The sequence below is a fragment of the Pseudopodoces humilis genome, chromosome 4, assembly GCF_049639895.1.
Source record: "Pseudopodoces humilis isolate 2021_Gansu_Grassland_sample_001 chromosome 4, ASM4963989v1, whole genome shotgun sequence".
In the NCBI taxonomy this organism is placed as follows: Eukaryota; Metazoa; Chordata; class Aves; order Passeriformes; family Paridae; genus Pseudopodoces; species Pseudopodoces humilis.
In genome coordinates this window covers 43,825,279-43,847,685 of record NC_142203.1, presented here as the reverse complement: position 1 = coordinate 43,847,685, position 22,407 = coordinate 43,825,279, and the positions used below count along the sequence as shown (strand labels likewise).

Here is a 22,407-nt window from a genome sequence, read left to right as displayed (position 1 = left end):
GCATCTGGTCAGGGGAAGGCTCAGACTACCTGCACCCATCCAGGCAGGAAGTCCTGGGGTGCTGCACACTGACACCTAGCAAGTGTGCTAGGTGTCTGACAACACTGCAGACCTACAGCATGGCCTGTCTGAACTACGGGGCGGTGAGCCATACATGACTGTTGTATTTGAGGGGTGCACTGAACAGCAGAACTTCAGTCTGGAACTCCCCAGTTCCAATGGAAATGACAGATACCTCAATACCAATATTCCTGTTACTGATGGCAACAGACCCAAGATGGATAATTTTAATATCAACCAGGAATGAGACCCATGGCTGTTGGAGAACTGGAGCAGGATTCTTCTCCACACTTATCCCATTTGTGCAAACTATCCCATTTGATAATCTCAAAATCACTTTCTGCAAGTATTTTTCCAGATGCAAATTCTTCAATTTAACTTTCCAGGAACAGCAGAAAAAAAAATAAAAAAAAAAAAGAATCACCTGCTCAAATCACTCAAATCAAGCCTCTTTCTCAGTTAGTCATTGCTATTTACAAGAGTTAAAATTTTTTCTAAGAATACAAATGAATGTAATTTATCTCTTTTTACATAGCTCCCAGGACAACCAGGTTTGTTATGTAACTGCATTTATGAAATACGGGAACCTAAAATAAAAGTCTCTGTCTTGTCCAGGTTAATGGCAGAATTCTTCTGTATTTTGTTGGGCCAGTTCTTAGAGAAGGGATTATTTCCTTGTTACAAATAAAGAACCATCTGATTCAGACTCATACTTGACTCAGAACATAAGTTATATGGACCACAAGATGCTATTTTAAGGAATTACCACTGAAAGAATAATAATTAAAAAACATCGAATATCCCCTTTTTTTTTGCAAAATATGTAATGAAGTAAAAGACAATCAGAGAAATAATCCCTTAGAAAACACCCAAACATTAATAATATTCTAAGCATCTATTTTTTCACAGTACTTGGATTAACTACATGTTTAATTTACCACTTTGTGGACCTTCATATCCACACACAACAGTACCATGAGTGACAGTGACCATAAACTACTTCAGAGTAGTATATGTGGAAATTATATGGTAGTTTCATTGCCATTACAAACAACACCTAGATAAGATGCTTGTCACCCACTGTGCTTTATGCTTCATGAAGTTTATGCAGTCAGCCACATCAACTGGATACATAAGCAGAAGCATACAGACACAAGAGCCTGTCTGCACTATAAGAAAGCACTAGCTTTCAGTAAAATAGTTAATTTAAAATACACAGAGCTTTGCTGAAAGATTTTTCCATGTCTACATGTAGTTGTTAAGGAGAGAATCTTCACACCACACTTTAAATCACACTTTCATAGCTTCTACCATGTCGTAACCAGGGTGGCTTCTGCAGAGAAGTTGTAGAACTTCTAGTTAGTTGTAGAACTCCAATGGTATTTTGTACCAATGGGGCCCATTTTCATATTTAATTCCAATGAAGCTAGTGCAGAAAACCTTTAAAACTGGCTACAATCTGAACCATGATCCTATTCAAATGCTACTAGAAACCCCTTCCAAAAACTGTGTTCAACATTTATTCCATTCAGAGATGATGGTGGCACAGAGGGTTGGTTATTTAATCTGAAGTTGCATTCTTATCTTACTTGCTATGTTGCCAAGCTGGTGTCCTGAAAGTGCTAAGCTAGAACAGGATCTTTATCATAATGCCAATTTTTCTACTAATTATTAGTTTCTACTTCGTAAGGATTATGCAGACAGCAGTATCAACTGAGTGAACATAGGCATACAGGCAGGTGGAACAGGCTTCAACACCAACCAGCTCGCTGTAAAACTTGGGCAGTGCAGGGGACCAGATCCCTAGTGAAGTCATTCAGAACATTGGCTGAAAAAAACAGAAACGGGCTTCTAGGTGTGCAATGTTGAGAAGAGTTCATGATTCCACACTGAAATAATTATGAACAATGAGAAGCACTTTATGCTGGGGAGTTTTCTGAGACTGTAAAATAGGAACTTTGCAAAAAGTGTGTGCATTTCTGGCAGCACTGAGCCTGGACAATTCACTGACATCCAGTCACTGGGTTAGAGCAGCTTTTGACTGTTTTCTCACCATTCCAGTTTAAGATTGAATTCCTACTGTACAGGATAAGGGACTAAGCTTCTCCCTCCATCCCACTCCTCTTTTTCTTTACCAGCCAGCAGAGCCTGTTGTCTTGTAATCAAAGAGCACATCAGCATCCAAGTGTCCATGAACAGTTTACCCCAGCAGTAGAAAGGTGCCTTGGCAAGTATAAACATCATTCACAGACAGCCTTCACAGAAAGTACCACACAACTGAAATCTATTGAAGATTAGGATCAATTCAAATCTATTGAAGTCCTATTGCCTCTGGATCTGAGGTGCCACGGGCACAGTTATTGAGCCATTTGGAAAATGAACTGCCCAACAGATACAAGGCAGTGGGAGCCATGAGGTGTCTCACTCTGAAGGAGAAAAAGTTACTTTTAATACCTTCCAAGATAAATATGTGATAGGGACAAACAGACATGTGAAAGAAATGAGACACATTTTAAGACAGTACAGAAAGATAGATACTAGTCCTTAATGGTGTACATAAAGTTCTTCCTATAAGCTGTTGATGCCAGTTACTCTCTACTCCCTACCTGCCCTCAGTGGGGCAGCAGTCTCTGCTCTGCTGCTGATGCCCTGAGTGCACTAGAGTGCTCTTAGAGCTCTGAAGGTCAGGTAGGAGTTTTCTTTCCTTTTCCAGTGTGGGAGTTGTTAACACCATGATGACATGAAGTAAAACAAAATTAAAAAAAAAAAAAAAAAAGAGTAGTATGCTAAACAGAGATCGGACTCTGGTCTGGTTTCTTGACTTGAAATGTCAGATCAGAGAACCTGGGCATCGCAGTATTTTGTAAGTGGCAGCATACACAGCCCTTCCTTTAGCTCACTCCTGTGTCCGATTCTGCTTACTTGGGAAAGGATTGCCTGTTTTGAGCACTGTCATCAGAAACAAAAGCATTTGGTGACTCCTCTGGAATAGACTGTACTGTGGAGTCAGCTATGTATTTTGGGACACACGTTTCAGCTCAGGTCAGAATTTGGGTTATGAATTTGCTTTAGGTTGCTGCTCTGTCAGCAGAGGGTACCACAGTTATGTCCATACACCCACCTTTCCATTGCGTACACCCATGGGAACAAATGTTAAAGAGACGGGCAGCACTATCGTTAAGACAGGTAAGGATTCTGCACCAGTGAAGGATCTTGAATAGAGGGACAAGTTTTTGCTCTCAATGTGAGAAGCTCACTCTAAAAAGCACAAAGAAGTAAGAGATGTTGCTTGTTGTATGGTTAAGATCAAATACTGATTCTGCATGTAGCTAGGACTTAGGACAACATATGAGTAGCAGACATTGCAACTCCTAGTATCCTTCATTTATTTCATTAACATCTCACTTTTTTCTTCATGGTATCACATAATATTAATATTCCTAATATGAATTTTTGTACTGCTTTCTCTACCATTGTTTTCTGTCAAGTCCTTACTTTCTAATCATACACCGTTACATACAAAGACATATAACAGGAAAAACAGTAAAGGAGAAGGGGATGAGTGAGAAACAAACAGTGCAGAGCAGGGAAAAACAGACAAGAAAAAATGTGCTGAGCCTTCTGTTACACAGATGTGAGTGTGGCATTGCCACTGTGAGCACAATACACATATAAAACAATGCTGAAACAGGTCACAGAAATGCACTGAAACTTCATGAACTCTTAATTGCACAAAAGACTTGGACAAACAAATGATGATTATCTGAAATAATTTCTTAACATTCATTCCAGTCCTCTCATTTTTAAAAAAGCAGCCAAACTACAGACTATCATCTACTACTACAGAAAGATGAATGTTAGTTGCTTTCTCCTTTCTTGCTTTATTTTTTTTTTTTTTTTCTCTAGGTTTGGACCTTCTCCTTCTCTCAGTATCTCAGAAAAAGGATGTTGCATTTTCACTCCTTCCTGAGTTTCTTTAGACATGTACACTTCCAGCAATACTGAAGAATTTTCATGTAAGTTTCCTGCAGCTCCACTGTATTTAAATTGTGTTTCTCCTACCTAGTTTCAAGATTTATAACAGCAAATGTGAACTGCCCCAGCTTTATACAACAGCTGGAGATCTCTTCCAGCAATAACTATAGGTAGCTGTGAAGGTCCTTACACTCCAAGGAATAGTGAAAGCCTATAAAGTATATATTCACTTAGCAATTAGGCTGCCACTTTATAACTACTTCTATTTTCTGTATGAAATACTATGCATAAGCAAATTAGCCTTTTTATTCTGGCATGAAAAGGCAAACTCATAACAGCATCTGAAAGCCATTGGTACTGTTGATATTGCTGCATTAGAAAAAATGGTGTGTTCGCATAGCTGTATGATGTCACTGCATGCTGTGTTGCCATTACAGAAGAAAGATTATCCCCATTCTGTCTTTGCATGAGAATGCAATGAAAATCTGCACCAGTTACAAAATGGTCAGGCATCATGGCTTCAGTGCCAGAGACAGAGTTTCTGGAACCTGAAGAGTTTTGCAAGATGTAAAAAAGCCACCATTAACATCCTGCTGATTGCCTTTTCAGACCTGTGATGCAGATGATCGAAACAGTGATTAATCCCCTGGCTTTGCTGAAATCACATCATATAAATCCAGTTACATGAAGAGGCATACAAGCCCTTCCCTGCTCGTGACTCATTGCTTGGTGTATGCTTTCCACTCAGGCGTTTCAGCAGGTTATCAGAAAAATCCTGTACCAGGGTGTGTGGGGGGGTGGTGCCTCCACAAAGTTAACATTAGCATTCCCCTTAGAAGAGGAGAGCTTTACGAGCCGAGCACACTGTGTGTCTGTGTATTCTACTACAGAGAACGAGAAGTCAGCGGGCATGTACCGTAGGCAGAGGAGAAGCAGTAACTTTCACTGTTGCCGTGCGTACGTAGCGTGTCCAGCGCTGAGCAGCGAGGATGTTCTGCAGCAGAGAAGCCCTCGGTGCACCTGGACCCAGCCCTTCAAGTGTAACTGCACTGTCCAGCAGCAGCCACTCTTCAGCTCTGAGGTTCACCCTTTGTATCCTTCTCTTTCTCTTTCTTTCACTCTTTTAAAATTGAGGAAGAGGAAATTTACAGATCCATGGGTTCTTCCCACTGAAGTTTTCCACCATGGTTTTTTTTTTTTTCTCTTTTGTTTTGACATATGTATCATTTCTTTAATAAATATATATGTTTTGTTTTGGTTTTTTTCTTTTTGTTGAGAAACATCACTTTCCACTAGATGGAGACAGGACACTGGATCACTTTGTCCTCCAGGAGGACACTGACAATCAGGAACACAAAATAAAGCCCAAACATGAGGAAACCCAGGATTTTATTCATCCTCCACTTGCAGGAAGCAATGGAGAGGATGACAAAGAGCAGCATGATGAAGAGGAGGACAATTGCACAGAACAGACCATTGCTGCTGACTGTCACCGGGGCAAAGCCGTTAACCACAGCATACAGGAGCCATGGAAGAGGAAGGCTGTCAAGAAACAGAAAAATTAAATTAAAACACTGGAGAAGTCCAGAAGGGAGCACTAGGAAGTTTCTGGCAACAGTTCAAAACACGGCCAAAGGATTCCTGCATAAAGTGAGGCAGGAAGAGTTTCAGCTCTTTTAATAATTGCATAAATACAGATTGTAAGCTTTCTCATGGTTCTTGGGGAGAACACATGGGCCCCCTTCCACCGGTTATACTGGTGAGTTATATGTCCCTTGGTTGGCAAATCACCTGGCATCCTGTCTGTGAAGAGGAAAACCCCTTTCATTTGTTACTAGATTTCACACCATCTGCAGAAGAAGCTATTTGCACTCTTTCCAAGAGCCTGCCTGACAGGAGGGTGGGTTGCATAGAAACATGTCCTTGCCATGAAGAACCAGCACTCTGCAAGGCACTGCCTGCAAAATTTCACCCTTAAATATCTTTGTCCACATTTACTGTATAAACCTCTGTTAAACTGTGAACTTCATTTGAACTTCAGCTTAACTTCTATTTCTGTGTTTGCTGTCATTGCATTTCTCATCTCTCACGCCACAGAAGGAGACTATATCCCTCTGCAGGATGTCAAGCTGAAATAAATATTTAAGACACTGATTGGAGCTGAGCAGGCTTAGAAAGCATGAAGTAAGTTGTCAGAAGCTCACAACATTAAAACTTTGAATAAGCAGCTTAAGAGAGAATAATTTATTACAGCTGCAGTACTAACTACACCACTCTACAGCTCCACTGTGCCATTTCTGTTGTAAATGTAGCAGACTGGTACAGGACAAAACCATTTCCATCAGCAGGAAGATTAAACATTTTTTAAAAAGTAAACAAGCACTGCAAAAGAGAAATAAATTTGAGATGCATCCTCTGTACTCCAAGTTGGAGTTATACTCCAAGTATGTTACAGGTTTGCTGCATATCAATACTTCAAAGACTTAATGCTTCTGGATTAATAGAAAAGTGGCCAAGTTTTCCCACTATGTCTAAAATACTGCCATTAGCTAACAGATAAAGTAAAAAAGATATTTATTATACATTCTAACTTCAGGATCCTTTTCTGTACCTCTGTGCAGTTGCTGGTGTATTTTCAACTGTGAAAACCAGGATCTCTTCTACAACCAGGCTATCTGGGACTGTAACAATGACTAGACCTGTCTTCTTCTGTGTGATAGCAAGAGACAACCAAAGATGGAGAAATTGAAAATATGCACATGATTCTAAGTACCTCCATCCTGTGTTGAAGATGGGACTATGGCAACAAAGACAGAATTTATCTGTGTATTTTCTGCACATTTTTGAAACACTGAGGCATAGATTATATCATTCCTGAACCTGATCTACCATGGTCTCAAAAAATCAAAAAATAATTTGAATTGTAACATTATGCCACCAATCATTACCCTAGAGCTGCCATGAAGCAGTGAGGTGTAAATAGAAAACTTCTGCACCATCTCATGCAGCTTCACATTGTCAGAGCTATAAAAAGGGTCCTTTTTGTTAACAGAGAATTGGTTTGTAATTTGGAACTTGTCAGGTATAGAAAAAAAAATTAATCACATGTCAACAGCAGCCTAAACGAGTTACACAAGACAAAGACTTTCTGTTGTTATTACAGCAAACATTATTACTGCAGAGGCAATGAATTGTTCCTGATCATCATTTATAAATAAAGCTCTAATATAAGCACAATGAGTGGTAGCAGAGAGCAAACAGCAACCTCACAAAAGTATAAAGAGCTTTGAAATTCTTTTTCGGAACAATGCCCTTGCACAATTTTAATGTGCATTTCACTTGCCTAAGCCTCTCTGTAATATATCAAAGCAAGGATTAGGCAACAAATTTATAACATTTCTTCATGCAGATATCTATAAACTTCGGAGCACTTGCCACAGTAACATTTGTTGCATATTTGTATCACTTTCCTTTTTAAAGATTGCTGCTTGTGGGCAATACCACAGCAGTGTGCTAAGAACAAAAGACTTGTTTAAAATAAACACAATTTTCTTGGCGTAGAACTTACCCCACTGTGATGTCAAATATGTTGCTTCCAACAGAACTGGATACAGCCATGTCCCCCAGACCTTTGCGTGCTACAATAACACTGGTAATAAGGTCAGGAATGGATGTGCCAGCAGCTAGAATAGTCAGCCCCATGATTTCTTCAGTGATACCAATGGTCTCTCCAACCTAGAAGGGTTTAAACAAAACCAGAAAAACGTGTCCTGCAGTGAAGAAATGTTTTCAGCTGTCCTGGACTTTCCCACTAGCTTGGAGAATACTAGACAAGATCAGAGAAATACTGTTTTTCACGGATTTCCCCATGTATCAGGAGAAAGATAACACTTTCAAATAGAAGCATAAGGTATTGACAGGCAGTTGCTGATGCTTCTGATGTTACAAGATGATCAAGTCCTGTGGTCTGGTCAACCACAGCTCTCTGAACTACTTTCAGTTTAGTGAGTAGTGATCTGCTTCATCCATGGTTACAGCTCCCAAAATAAAGCAGCACCCAGCATGAGATAGATGGACTCTGATTAGAAATGATCTTTTACTGTGCAAAACATAATGCAGGGCTTTTATTTTGTACCAGTATCACCTCCTTACCTGATGTGCCCACCAGACCATCAAGTAAGAAAAGAAGGCAATCCAGCTGATAGAGCCAAAAAACGTGATAGGAAAAAATTTTCTTGATGTCTGAAACAGAAACAAGGAGAAACAAGTGAAAACCTATATTGAAGGGTGACATGCCATATTCTTAATTATTTCTCAATATGAGAGTGGCTTCTCATTTTTTCTGATGGCCTGTTCTAAGCAACTGTTCTGATAATCATCAGATGATCAAAATACTTGTAAGAAAAGTAAGAAACAGATGCCCTGACACCGGTACTATACTTAACCTATGCCTCACTCTTCTAATTGCTTCAGTCATAAAACAGGATCTCCTAAGATCTTGTATGATGAATGGCAAGTTCTGGGTTGTGATTTTTATCATGATTTGTTACGATGCAGTTTGCATATGTGTTTATCTCAATAGTGGTTTGACTTCTAAATTTATTAATAATTTCATGCTTCCTCAGAATGAATGTTTTCAAATTGCTTCAACAGCTGCCCATATCTTTCTTTCCTACATTAGTAATTTTTTGCAACAAATTTCACAGTCAGTATAACAAAGACTGCCATATGGCAGAGCTAAAAACATGCACACGTAAAATTTATTTCGTCATTTACTCTGCTTGTGAAAATGACTCACTTTCTCAATAGAAGGTATGTTAAACACATACTTTCCATGCTTCATTTTGCAGAGGAATTTAATGTTATAATGTTATAAAAATATGCAAAACATACCATCAGGCCCTTCAATGAATTAAATACTCTGTGTAGCACCAAAGCGACTTAATTTTTCATTTTCACTATCTCTTTTACTAGTGTCATATTTTGAACAGAGTGTTCTTGCAGCCAATGAGTGGGTTATATTCAGATTAATGATTTTTTTTTTTTGTTTATGTTCTTTCCAATCTTCTGCATTTTCCATATTTCCTACTGACTAACTGAATCTACATAACAAAAAGAGGTCAAGTTAACTACTAAAGGAAGGAAACAAAACTGCAGTACTGCACCAGGCAAACACTCTAAATCAAATCAGTACTTAAAATTAAATTTGTCCTGTGAATGAATTCTACCAATCTTTATGTTCATTGCCCCTCTGAATGCAGATGTTACCCCAGATGATTTCTGACATGTGACTAGCAGAGTCCTATAAATATGCATGAATAACCAGCAGGGCTGCCTGTGGAAGTAAGTTATACCAGTCTGAATGCCTCTTTCAGCTGCTGCTGCTCAGTCCTGCAGTACTTCTTCCCATTTGGTCCTCACTAAATCCACTTCCACTCCAGAATTTTTGTGCCCACTTTCATTTCAGGTCATGCCCCAGCTGCACCAGGAGGCTTGTAAGACTGTGGATCATTCCTAGATGTTGTGGGAGTAGATGGGATTGCAGGACTTTACCTCAATGTGACTTTTGGAGAGAAAATACCATTTGTTCTGATTCAGTTTCTTCAAGCCATAATAAACACTTTGCTTTTAGGGAGTTTACTAGCTGCACAGCCAGCTTTTCTTATATAACAAAACCAACAGGCATTTGTATGAAACAGCTCACCTTTAGGAACTGATCAGCATGGAACAGTATGGCTGTAGACCAAGAGATGTATTGGGCTGGCCATTAGAGCTGGTCAAACAGGAATGTCACTCTGTTTTGCCAGCTGAACCTGAAAACAATGCAGCTTGTCTGTAGCTCAATGAGACTGTGTAGACTTTCTGCTGATGTAACTGGAATGAGCTCAGGACATCAACTTATGTAAAAAGGGTGAGTGAAGTCAGCAATGGCAATTGTGCACAATCATCTACAGCATGGGACAAATACAAGGTCCGTATCTGCTCCAGCAGCAGGTGCAGCTGCTGGCTGTGCTACACAGCACTTTCTCACTCCCTGTGTGTACTTTGCATAATGCTAAATGTCCTCCTGAGAACTGAGCATGTTGACTAGCATGACCTATACAATTTCACAACTGGATATACACAGGAACACACATTAAAAAGGATGCAGATTTAACAACACTACTAGAGGGATGGAAACCTATTTTGTGAGGAAAGGCTAAGAGAATTTGGATTGTACAGCCTGGGTAATAGAAGGCTTGGGTTGACCTATTTGCAGCCTTCCAGTACATGAAGGGGAGCCTCTAAAAAAGATGGAGGGAGACTCTTTACAAGAGCATGTAGTGACAAGGACAAGACGACTGAAAGAAAGTAGGGTTAGATTGGACATTAGGAAGAAGTCTTTAGTATGAGGATAGTGAGGCACTGGCACAGGCTGTCCAGAGAAGCTGTGAATGCCCCATCCCTGGCAGTGTCCAAGGCCAGGCTGTACCGGGCTCTGAGCAGCCTGGCCTAGTGAAAGGTGTCCCTGCCCATGCCATGGGGCTTGGAACTAGATGATCTCCTAAGGTTCTCATCCAACCCAAACCATTTTATGAATCTGTGATTCTAAATTCCCTCATAATATAATAACTCCACCTCTGCTGGAGTAAAAGAAGTGGTCCAGTAGGGGTTTTAAACAGATTACCCTTAAATTACCACCATGGCAGCTGGAAACATCCTTTTCATATAAATTCCACTGCTGTCACAAGCACTGTTTTTAGAACTACTGAGAGTACTTTGGTTGATCTATTTCTTAATTGCCTCTCAACTCACTACAGGGTTACTTTTTCAAAACAGAGTTCTAAATTTCTGTCAAACCAGAAAATATGACAATGAGCTTATGATATTTAAAACCTACTCAGATGGACTTTTAAGTTTAAAATCAAAATTTTATATGCAATGGAGGGTAGAAGACCGTAATGTGAAAAGGAACAAAATTTGAAAGAAATATATCTATGTTACAACCATCTGACACCAGTGGGAGCAGAATTAAGACTGGACTAGAAATAAATTAGTGAAAATAACCGTTTCCTCTTTTAAAACTAACCAGCAGCTAGCAGGTTTTTTCCCACCATTCTTAGTAGTCAACTTTTCCAACTTTCAACATTTTTCATCTTCCTTGTAAAAGCTGAGATCTTTTGGCAAGAGATATGGTTCATGAGACAATGGAGTAATAAACTTGTTTGAACTGGTCACAAAATCTGCAAAGAGCACCTTGCAGCAATGCAATTTGAATGATCACCACACAATACTCAAGATTTAAGCATACACTGGCTTAAGCAAAACTAATAGAACCAGAGCCATAGTGGTCAGTAATACCTCTCTGATGGTGTGATTATATACACCAAATGGTTCTGGCAAAACAAGGAGACACTGCCTATCTGAGTCAGACACCCACAGAATTTGGATGGCTAAGAATTACAAGTCAGTAACTTTGCAGCATGTGTACTCTTTGCCTGTCTTAGCTAATCCTCTCCCACTAAAATTAACTGATAAGCAGCAGTCCAAGATACTTTAATAAGCTTAACACTTAAATTACCTATTTTAAAATGGGGAACATTTAAATTCAGAAAGGGCAATATTTAAAGCTTGTGCATTTTACAAGCGATGAAATCAAAAATGGACTCCATAGATGCTGCTATATAATTTGCATATAGATGAAAATTTTAAAAAGCCATAACAAGAATGCTGATACTTTTTTGTATGCTAGATTTTATTCCAGGGTGTAACAATAATAATCTTGCTAGTTTTATAACTAGTTTCAGCATTCTTTTGAGATTTATGTAATTTCTACTCCCTAGCTCTTTGGAATACAGAGAGCTGCCAATTCTAATCATTTTCCTAGAAGTCTTAGTCAGAGACAGCAGACAGCAATACTTCTCTCCATCTTTTTCAGTAGTTGTTGTGGTGGTTGCCTTGTAAAGACAGAGTGCAGAGATTATTAGCAATTGGCTCGTGTGGTCCTAGTAACATATAAATGAGAGAATCATGGCTCATTCAGTTCATATCCTATTTTCCTTTAACAAAAGCAAAAGGATTTTGTAGTTCCACTGTAGATTAGATGTATTAGTGCTGTTCCTGTCTATCAGGAATGTTTAGAACATTTTTCTTTATACATTTCTATAAATTTATTTAATGCCAATGTCTGAAAAACAGGGCTATAAGTAGAAAAAATAATCCAGGTATGAAGGCTTTTCTTCTAAGAGATTGATTCTGGAAAGTAGTGTGTGCTGAATAATTTGGAAGGTAACTCTTTTCATTTTAGCCAGCATTATTACCAACATCTTTAACCTGAATGATTCACATGTTTGTCTCGTACATAAATGTATCTGCATTGCAAAGTTTGATCCTTCTTTCACACTTAACAGTGCTTAACTCTGATTACTCAGAACCTGCTCCTCTAACTGAATCTGTACAGGAACATGTTGTCCTTGTACCCTTGGTAACAGTGCATCTCTGTATGGCAACAAGAGTTCATGGAAGCTGTAGCTCTTTGTTTGTAATGGGAATTTGCAGAGAGAGAAGGAACTCCCCCATATGGGTCCAGTGATGGCAGGACTAGAGCCCCAAGATCCATTTTTCTGGCATGTAATGCAAAGGGATGGACAGTGGAGTATGATTATAATAAAGGAGGTGGTGTTCAATAACTGCTCCTGACCTACTGGGGCACCTTGGTCACATAGCTTTTCTTTCAGTCTTTCAATATCTGCTACTCCAGGAATGTGGGCAGTTACACATGTGACCTCAAAAGAGCCACTGGGGAAACAGCCATTAGTACAGGAAAAACACCCATTAATGCTCAAAACACCTGAGCAAAAACCTCAGGAAAAAAAATTCACCAAGGGCACACCTACCTCTGAGATATGCAAACAACATTATTGATGTTATAGTAAGGATTTAATATATACTGGCTTAATGTGAGCAGGTGTTAAGGCGCTAAACACATTAAAACATCTCAGCTAGTCAATCAGCTGACAGTTAGCTGAACTAACGCATAATCTACTCTAAGTATATAAAAATCTGCATATGTGTGCACCAGACCATAATAAGGCAGCAGAATTTTGCTAACTTTAGAACCAGAGACCTTGTCTACGAAATAATTTTTTCTAGGGCTTCTGGGTTTTATGGCACTAAATGTATCTCAGAATAGTATAAATAAATGCAGGGAAACCATCTTCTTTGTGTGGAGATAAAAAATACATTAGAAAAAAGACTGTAGATGGAAAGAACAACTTATTGAAAAGTGGACACCCACAGAGGATGTCAAAGGCTCCATAGGGTCTTTCAAATCAGTATACAGCACACAAGCATTCACTTTATATATGCATATGCCAATCTGAGCATCCTGATGCAGAATTTGGGTTTCTGACTAAAAATTACCACACTTGCAAATCGAGCCCCTGATGGCAGGCCTATCTAAAAAGTCTGAGTATTATTTTAGGTTTGCTTTAACTTTTATCTCATAGATTTCATTGAAAATTGTTTCATGATGCACATGCTGAGCTGTGATAGCAGGCATCATTTTTTGTTAGGAAGGGATTAGTGGGGATGGCACACAGAAATAAGTGAGAATATTGTGAAGATACAGTAATGAAGCATACTTAAAATGTTAGACAGTTTATGCAACCATCTGGTTAATTCTTTGACAGCAATGCTCAAAGTAAGTAGCTTGTTATACTGATACAGCCCATTACCTCTTCTGTTAATCCACATGTAATTACAAACAACATTTTTTTTTTTTTTCTGTAGAAAAAACTACTCCTTTCCATGAATGGAGTCTTAAAACTCTGTTGTCCACTTGTCTATCTGGCACATACAAGTATGTTTATCTTTCGTGGCATGGCAGGGTATTTTAGCTGCTGGATGTCAGCATGGAGTTCTGTTGTGAATGGTACTAGTGCTAATAATCACATGCATCACACAGTTGCAGGCAACTTGTCAAGATACTCACTTTCCAAAACTATTATTTACAAAACTGTTCTCATTTGTACAGTGCAGAATATTGGATAAAGCTAGAGGTCTTCTTATATTACCTTCAGATTTTCAAAACTCAAAATAATGCCCCAAAATATTTCTTGCTCATTTTAGATCAAAATATGAAAAAAATTTCAGGAATGGTTTGGAATGGTTTTGAATGGTAAAAGGAGGGCAAAAATTCAGAAATAAGTGATCTTGAAATTAATGTAGTATGTTCTATGTGTTATGAGACAAAAATGATTTCCAGAGTTTTCTGGAATTTTTAAGAAAAAGAAAGCTAGAAGATTGGGAAGGGAAAAAGTGTTAGAAGGGAAAGAAGGGAAAATCATCACTTTATAGCCTCTGGAACCTTTTATCTAAAAACAAGTCAGAGATCTTATTTTAGCTTCTTTCTTGCACTGAGTTGCAGTTTTTCAGCATGTGGGATGGGAAGCTTTTTCACTGTCTGTGAGCAGGAAAAAAGAATTCAGGGTGTTGATTTATAAACTTACATGCTGTGCATGCCTCTCTTGCAGCAGTTTTAAACCCATTTTGATCCAGAAAGGAAAAGAGATTAAAACACCACTAATTTTTTTTTTCTTCAGCTTTTGACACTCTTTTACTTTCCATGAGCTTTCCCAGTCAGGTCTATTTGTAGAAAAGTGGTAAGACTTGGTAACTTGTCAGTCTTATATTACTTCAAGCTGTCTTTAGGACAAAACTACCAAGTATTTTATATACAAAAGGACTTATGGATTCTCATCCTAGTATGAAAATGACAAGATTATGGGTAGAAGAGAAAGGTCTAATAGAACATATATTTAAGAGAAATGCATATATTTATGTCTGAACTACAGAAAAATTTTAGACAGTCTAAAATCCCTCCAGTCATACCCTTTAGGGCACAGCAGATACTCAGCACTCATATGTTCAGCAGAGATTCAGAAATACAAATCTGAAGACCCCAAAGAATTTTTCAGACCATCCACTTTATGTCATGAAGTATAAGTGAATACAAATTATAATCTTTATAGAGCTATTACCAACCAGTTGCTCATAAGCACTGATTTGAAGATTTGAATACTAATGTTGTGACCTCTTCAAAGAAGAAATAATTAAAAAGCTAATAGCTCTGGTTCATTTTTGGCATTTAACTAGAGTACCACCCTTTTTTGCAGAACACACTGACTTACAACAGTTACTTACAGGTTTTCTGACGTCTGGCAGGGTAGCCCACAGTGGGAAAACAATGGGTAACACAAGAAGATAGGTGACCTGTTTGCGTGGGGTTTCAGGCCAGGCCAGGCTGAGAGGCTGCTCCTCCTCATCATCTTCATTCTGTAAGAAAAGCTCCAGTGAGCAGATTATCAATGTGGATGAATGAAGATAGGAATTATTTCAAAAAGAGTTCAAGGACAGCACTGTGTTTCAGGGAGAACTATGGGGTCTGAAAACATTGCATTTACACCACACCTACCTAGCAATGTTAGCTAGGACACACTAAAAAAGACTTTGGCCGGACTGTGAGGTATCCCTACAGCACAGGACAGGCTGTCCATTTGTTGACAACGTGGCTGGCCCCCTGGGATGCACAGGGTGTCTCTGACAAGTGTTCCTTGGGATGGCTCTCCCTTGGGATGTGGGCTAGTCTAGTCAGGGGATAAGATGTGTCTGAGATGTGTCTGAGCTGCATCAAGCCTGGCCACACAGACAAGACAGAGAAAATGTGTAGACACACACACACACACTCTCACACACGTATCTTTATGCCTATACATATATATATATATGCCTTTATGCCTACTGTGTGTAGATGTATACATGTATCTAACTTCTTAAGCTTTTGTGAGTAATTTCAAACTTTGCTATTGAATATATATGCATATATATTTGTATGTACTGTGTTCTCTGCAGGGAGGGAGGGTAATTCAGGCACCTGGGGAGCTGTAGTGCTACTCTGCTGGGGTAAGACTGGGCTGCTCAGAGCTCTGCCCACTCAAACTGTGAAACCAGAAAGGGCAGAGATGGCCCAGTTTCTCCGGACCCCAAGACTGTTGCTGGATTGTCCACACAAGGAAAGGGCTTCTCCTTGTCTCTATCCAAAGACTCTTGTGTACAGACCAGTCACAACACAGGAGTGTTCCTAACAACTTGGTGCTAAAACTGAAGACACTCTTCTCCAATTTGCGTCGCTGATTTTCACATTGGTCCCTAGTCTCAATTTATGCGAAAGCTGCCCACCTGTCATCCCTATTATAGAGTAGGTGTGTAGGAACCCTCTCCTATGACAGAAAACATTTGGCTGCCACACACTTCTCTTTCCTTAGACTGCTTCTGTTAACAAAATGGAGCAAGTGTAGTGGGCATGACTCAGCCTTTTGCACTCATGAATCAAAATCACTTTTAAATTGTTAACATAGGTAGGTGATGTCTCCAGAACTGTATATAAATTGCAGAATCAGACAACTGAAAAAATCTCTTGAACAATACTTTCACATAGATGTGTGTAATGCAAACACTGTTAAAACTGTGGAAAGATTTCTAGAGAGCTCAATGAAAGCTAAAAAAGTCTGAAAAAGAGCACCCAGTGAAAACTGTTTGACAACGTGGGTGGTATATGATGACTTTTTCAGGTCGTGTTCTTGGGGTTTATTTTTGAAAAAAGGACAATAATTGAGATCTCTCCACAACATGCATGTTACTCTTCCTATAGATTTATAATTGGTTTCTTTTCAGTTATTGCCCTGTATTAAGACTGCTTATACAAACCTTATGACAATGCTATTTGAAGCAATCATTGAAATGACCAAACTAGTTGTTCTTTTCTAAGCAAAAGAGTTATTGATGAAATGTCACCACATGTTGATACTGCTAATAACTTTAATAACTTTTTTTACTTACTGCCAATTTTGAAGAATTGGTCTTGATTATTCCACTATTATGAACTTCTGAATTGTTCAACTACCTGAAATGATCAGTACCTACAGAAGCAAGCTCAGCTCTTAGCTTGGGATCTTTCACTATGAAGGTATCACCTGACATCAGTGGACTGGAAGCAAATTCCTGTTTACCTCTTGACACACTGACAAGTTGCAGCTACTTTTGAGTTACGTGTTGATGTCAACAGAGGACAATATTTTGCTATGCCCTATACTTTGTAAAACTCCCAAGTTGCACAACTGTATGACAACAGTAAAGTGAACAGGTCATAATGGTTATAATAATTTTAAAAAATTTAAAAATATATAAGCACAATTTTTAGCACTCAACGCAGTACTTCAGAGGCTCCTGAGCAGCTTAAGAGGCTAGCTTTTGCCTTTGGCTTTCAGCTTTTCACTGAAGTGTACATACTATACTTCATTGCTGGAAAACTACTGAAGCCAACTTTAGAGGAGCTGTGCTGGAGGAGAAGTTTGCGAGGCTACTTCCCAAAACCAAATCCATTCATCTTCCATTCTGGTAGATGCTTTTGGGGTGGGAAAATCAACCTGAGACACAGGCTCAGCTTTGAAATGTCATGACTGAGAAAAAATTGGAGCACAAAAGGACCAATTGAAGGGTTGCCTAGGTAACTCTTTCTGAATGGCCTATGTGTAATTCAATCAGCCAACTCAGCTGGAATAAAGCTTTCTAAGTGACTGCTGCATAAACAGCACTGAGTGGCAAAGTACTTCCTGAATTGCCATTTTTAGAGATTAGCCATGATTAACAATTACATTTAATCACAACAAAACTTTACATTACTCTGAGCTTGCATATGAGTCTTAAAAATATCTAGACAGTAATGCCTATGTTGGTTCATGCAACACTGTACCAGTACGCACTGTAGTTCAACACTGGGACTTGCTCTATTCTCATGTCTGTGTCAAACACCTCTGGGTGCGCATAAGCACAGAGGCAACACGAGTGGCTGTAGCAAAGAACCACAAAGAACTGCTTTTGGAGATTGCTAGATGTCTCCTAAGAAACCTTGACCTATCTGTTCAAGATCTTTCACCTTCAGTTGTCCTACATCATCCCTTTCCCCAAGACAACTAACCCCAAAACATAAGACCAAACACAAGCTCACAGTGCAGGAAATACACTTTTTCTTTCTAGCTTAACTCCAGGATACATTACAGATGTTGCAGAATGGATATTAATTTCCTAATTTTTAAATTAGATTTGGCATCTGATTTTCAATGCTGACCTTCCAAAATCAGTGGAAGTAATGAAGTTCAGAGTATTTGTAGATCTAACTTCCATGAATTTCAAAGCAATACTGAATTATCCACTGATGTTGAAGAAAAGAATGGGAAATAATTTCAGCAGCTCTAAAAGAAGACAAATGTGAGTGTCATGCTGTGGACTATGCAGCAGTGACAGAAAATGACTCAGCACAGATTTATGGCAGAGATTGCATGCGCTGTCTGTGGCTACAGCCACGTACATACTGAGTATGCACTATCACAGTTTGTAGAAGCTAATCCTGAAAATACAGTTTTGTTTCAGTCTGTACCATGAAAACTCCCTATTTGCAATGTTCAGTATGATTACATTCTGCAGTGCTAAGAAGAAAACTAAACTATTATGTGATATATACCCAGGAATTCAATTGCCAAAACATAAATGATGGTACCGTTTTAGATACCTTCTGGTATCTGCCTTGACCCCCACATGCTCTAACAGAAGTAAAGAATATCTACTCACTTTATGACACACCTACCATCATTGTGCAAAGATCTCCATTTCTTTAGGGCAGCTGAAGTGCTCCTACCTACCCATCTCCATTCTAAAACTCATTCCCTGCTATGACTCGGTAGCTAATTTCCTCTTGTCCTGTCACTTGCTACTTGGGACAAGAAGCTGACCCCTACCTGGCTACACCCTCCTTTCAGGCAGTGGTAGAGAGCAATAAGGTCTCCCTTGAGCTTCCTTTTCTCCAGGCTGAAAAAAACCACTTCCCTCAGCTGATTCCCACAGGACCTGTGCTCCAGACCCATCACCAGCTCCACTGTCCTTCTTCGATACACTCCAGCAACTCAACGTCTTTTTTGTAGTGAGGGGCCCAAGAGTGAGCACAGGATTGGAGGTGTGGCCTTATCAGTGCCAGGGGTATAGGGGGACAATGACTACCCTGGTCCTGCTGGCCACACTATTATTAATATATGCCAGAATGCCACTGGACCTCTTGGCCACACAGCTGGCTCGTGTTTTGTTGCTGTTGGCCAGAACGGAATCACAGCATCATAGAATAGATGATGTGTGATGGCTGGAAGGGACCTCTGGAGATCTAGACTAAATTAACCCCAGGTCCTTTCCCACCACAAAGTTTTTCATCCACTCTTCCCCAGCCTGTAGCATGGAGTTGTTGTGACCCAAGGGCAGGCCTCAGCACGTGGCCTTACTGAACCTCATACCACTGGCCTCAGCCCATGGATCCAGCCTGTCTGTCCCCTCTGAAGAACCTTCCTACCTTCCAGAAGATCAACTCCAACCCAACTTGTGTCATCTGCAAAATGACAGGGTGTACTCGACCCCATCATCCAAATTATCGATAAAGATATTAAACAGGACTGGCCCCAGTGCAGAGCCCTGGAGAACACCACCAGTGACTGACAGCTGGATTTACCTCCACTCACCACCACTCTCTGGGCCCTGCCATCCACTCAGTTTGTTACCCAGTGAACCATCCACACCCAGTCTATCCATCCACACCATGGAAAGCCAGTATCTCTAGAGGAATGATGTGGGAAATGGTGCCAAATGCTTTGCTAAGGTCCAGGTAGACAAAATCTACAGCCTTTCCCTCATTTACTACACAAGTCAATTTGTCATAGGAGGAGATCAGGTTGGTCAAGCAGGACCTGTGTTTGGAAACCCAGGCTGGTGGGGCCCAACCCCCTTGATATCCTGCACATGCTGTGTGATGGCATTCAGAGTGATCTGCTTCATGACCATCCCTGGCATCGAGGTCAGACTGACAGGCTTGTAGCTCTCTGGATCCTCCTTCCCACCCTTCCTGTAGCTGGGCATCACATTTGCCAACTCCAGTCAACTGGGACCTCCCTAGTTAGCCAGGACTGCTGGTAAAGGATGCTAAGTGGCTTGTGAGCACTTCCATCAGCACCCTCAGTACTCTTGAGTGGATCCCATCCAGCCTCAGAGATTCGGGTGTGTTAAGCAGTGTAGCAGGTCACTGACCATTTCCCCTTTGATTATGGGGGCTTCATTCTGCTCCCCATCCTTTTCTTCCAGCCTGATTGACCCTGGTGACATGAATCTTGCTATTAAAGAATGAGGCAAAAAGGGCATTCCATACCTCTGCTTTTCCCTTATTCCTTTTTGCAACGTTTCCCATTGTATCCAAGAAAGGATGGAGATTGTCTTTAAGCCTCCTTATGTTGCTGATGTCTTTCTAGAACCTTTTATTTCTAGAAACACATTTCATTGTCTTTGGCTACAGAAGCCAAATTAAGTTTTGGCTTTGGCCCATCTAATTTTCTACCTGCATAACCTCACAACATCCTTTAGTCTTCCTGAGCTGCCTGTCCCTTCTTCCAGAGGTCATCAACTCTCCTTTTTCTCCTGACTTCAGCCTAAACTCTGTTCAGCAAGGCCAGTCTTCCTCCCAGACAGCTCTTCTTTCAGCACATGTGGACAGCCTGCTCCTGCACCTTTAATGTTGTTTTCTCAAACAATGTTCAGCCTTCCTGCACTACCTTGTCCTCTTGGGACCACATCCCAAGGAACACTAACAACCAGTCCTGTAAACAGGCCAGAGTCTGCCCCCTGGAAGTCCCTGCCAGTTCTGCTGACCACCCTCCTTACAGCTCTGAGAATAGAAAGCTCTCCTTCCATGGTCTCTGTGCCCAAGATGGCCTCTGACCACCACATCTCCCACTAATCCTCTGTTCACAAGCAGTAGGTCCAGCTGTGCACCTTCCCTGGCTGGCCTCCTTACCCATGGTGTCAGGAACATCAAGGCATGTTTCACACAGTTCAGAAACCTCTTGGGCTGTTCCCTTCTGCTGTGTTATATTTCTAGCCAGTTTCTGGTATGTTGGAGTGTCCCAGAAGAAAAAGGACCAGCAATTGTAAGACTTCCTCCAGCTGCTTTATAGTATATTTTTGTCTTCCTCTTTGAACCGGTTGGATAGTCTATACTAGACTCCCACCAGGATATCAATTTTATTGGTCTTACACATAAATACTCAACCCTTCTATCATCATCATCAAGCTCAAGAAAGTCAAACACTCCATAACATACGGCTACCACAGCACCTCTCCTTCCTTGCCTATCCCTTCTGAAGAGTTCATAGCCATCTACTGCATCACTCCAGTTGTGTAAGTAATCCCACCATGTTTATATTACTGCAATTGCATCACACATTTTCCATCTGCTCAATGGCTTCCAGTCCCTCCTGTTTGTAGTGCATACTGCATGTATTGGCGTAGATGCACTTTAGCTGGGCTATCAGTCCTGTCATGTATTGGGGGGAGGAGCCTTAATTACTATGTGACTGTTCTCAGGTGCTTGCTTCTGTTGGTTCTAGTGGATTGATGATGCTTAGCTCTTTGCAGTTGTGTATGGATCTTGATTCACCATCTCCACTGAGATGGTGAAGGTGCCATGTGAATTAATACAGGGACATTTCCAATGTGTCTCGGTGTACCCAGCCTAAACAGTCTACATGATGGAGCAGACTGAACGACAACACTAGCACACTGTTGCTCAAACATAAATGTGCCACTCCTAGGCTTATCTCTAGCATGCCTCTTTCTTCTTTCAAATCTAGTTTTATCTCTTTCAATAAGCCCTGCTTATCTGAGCCCTCTGCCCCTTTAAGGCAGGTGCATCTTGTCTTTTATCAGCAGGCCCAATTCGTTTAAGCCAATCCATGATAAAAACTCCTAAAATTCTGCTTGTTATTGATCTTCTGCAAGTTATTGAAATTCTGCAATTTATTGATCTTCTGAGTCTTCCTGTTTCTTCCCTCATCATGTCCTGCAACTGGAAGAATACAGAATGACATCATTGTGTCCTTCATCCCTTAACCACTCATTAAAGATTTAGATGTAGCTACATTACATCTTCAGATATAATAGTAATTACTGTGTTTCTATGAAGTCCTTACTAATTCTGTCATAATTATTTTTATTCTTTATGCATAGGATCCTCATTTCTCCTTGCTGATGTTTGAGACTGTATTTTTTTTATAGAAACATTTGCAGTACTGAATATCAAATGTATACTAACACCTAGATGGGATAATTGTGGTACCCTGGCATATATTTTATTGTTGTTATTACTATTATTAATGATGATAAGGAAATGAATACTCTATTAGGAAAATGCTCTCTCTGCATCTTAAGAAATGAGATTAGAAGTGTTATTCTGCTTGGCGTTCTCTT

The 22,407-nt window shown here is 40.0% G+C and overlaps 1 protein-coding gene across 3 annotated transcripts in view; it reads right to left on the bottom strand.

The window, feature by feature from the left end:
- Positions 1 to 5,327: 5,327 nt before the first annotated feature.
- The window catches only part of SLC24A2 (solute carrier family 24 member 2), a 105,140-nt gene continuing 88,060 nt past the window's right edge, over positions 5,328 to 22,407 (bottom strand). For all 3 annotated transcript variants that reach the window (XM_088054248.1, XM_088054246.1, XM_088054247.1), the window contains 4 exons: positions 15,220 to 15,351; positions 8,188 to 8,277; positions 7,604 to 7,770; positions 5,328 to 5,577 (listed from right to left, as the gene is read on the bottom strand). In XM_088054248.1, coding sequence (XP_087910374.1) covers positions 5,328 to 5,577; positions 7,604 to 7,770; positions 8,188 to 8,277; positions 15,220 to 15,351 — 639 coding nt within the window. The remainder of the gene's footprint in view (positions 5,578 to 7,603; positions 7,771 to 8,187; positions 8,278 to 15,219; positions 15,352 to 22,407) is intronic.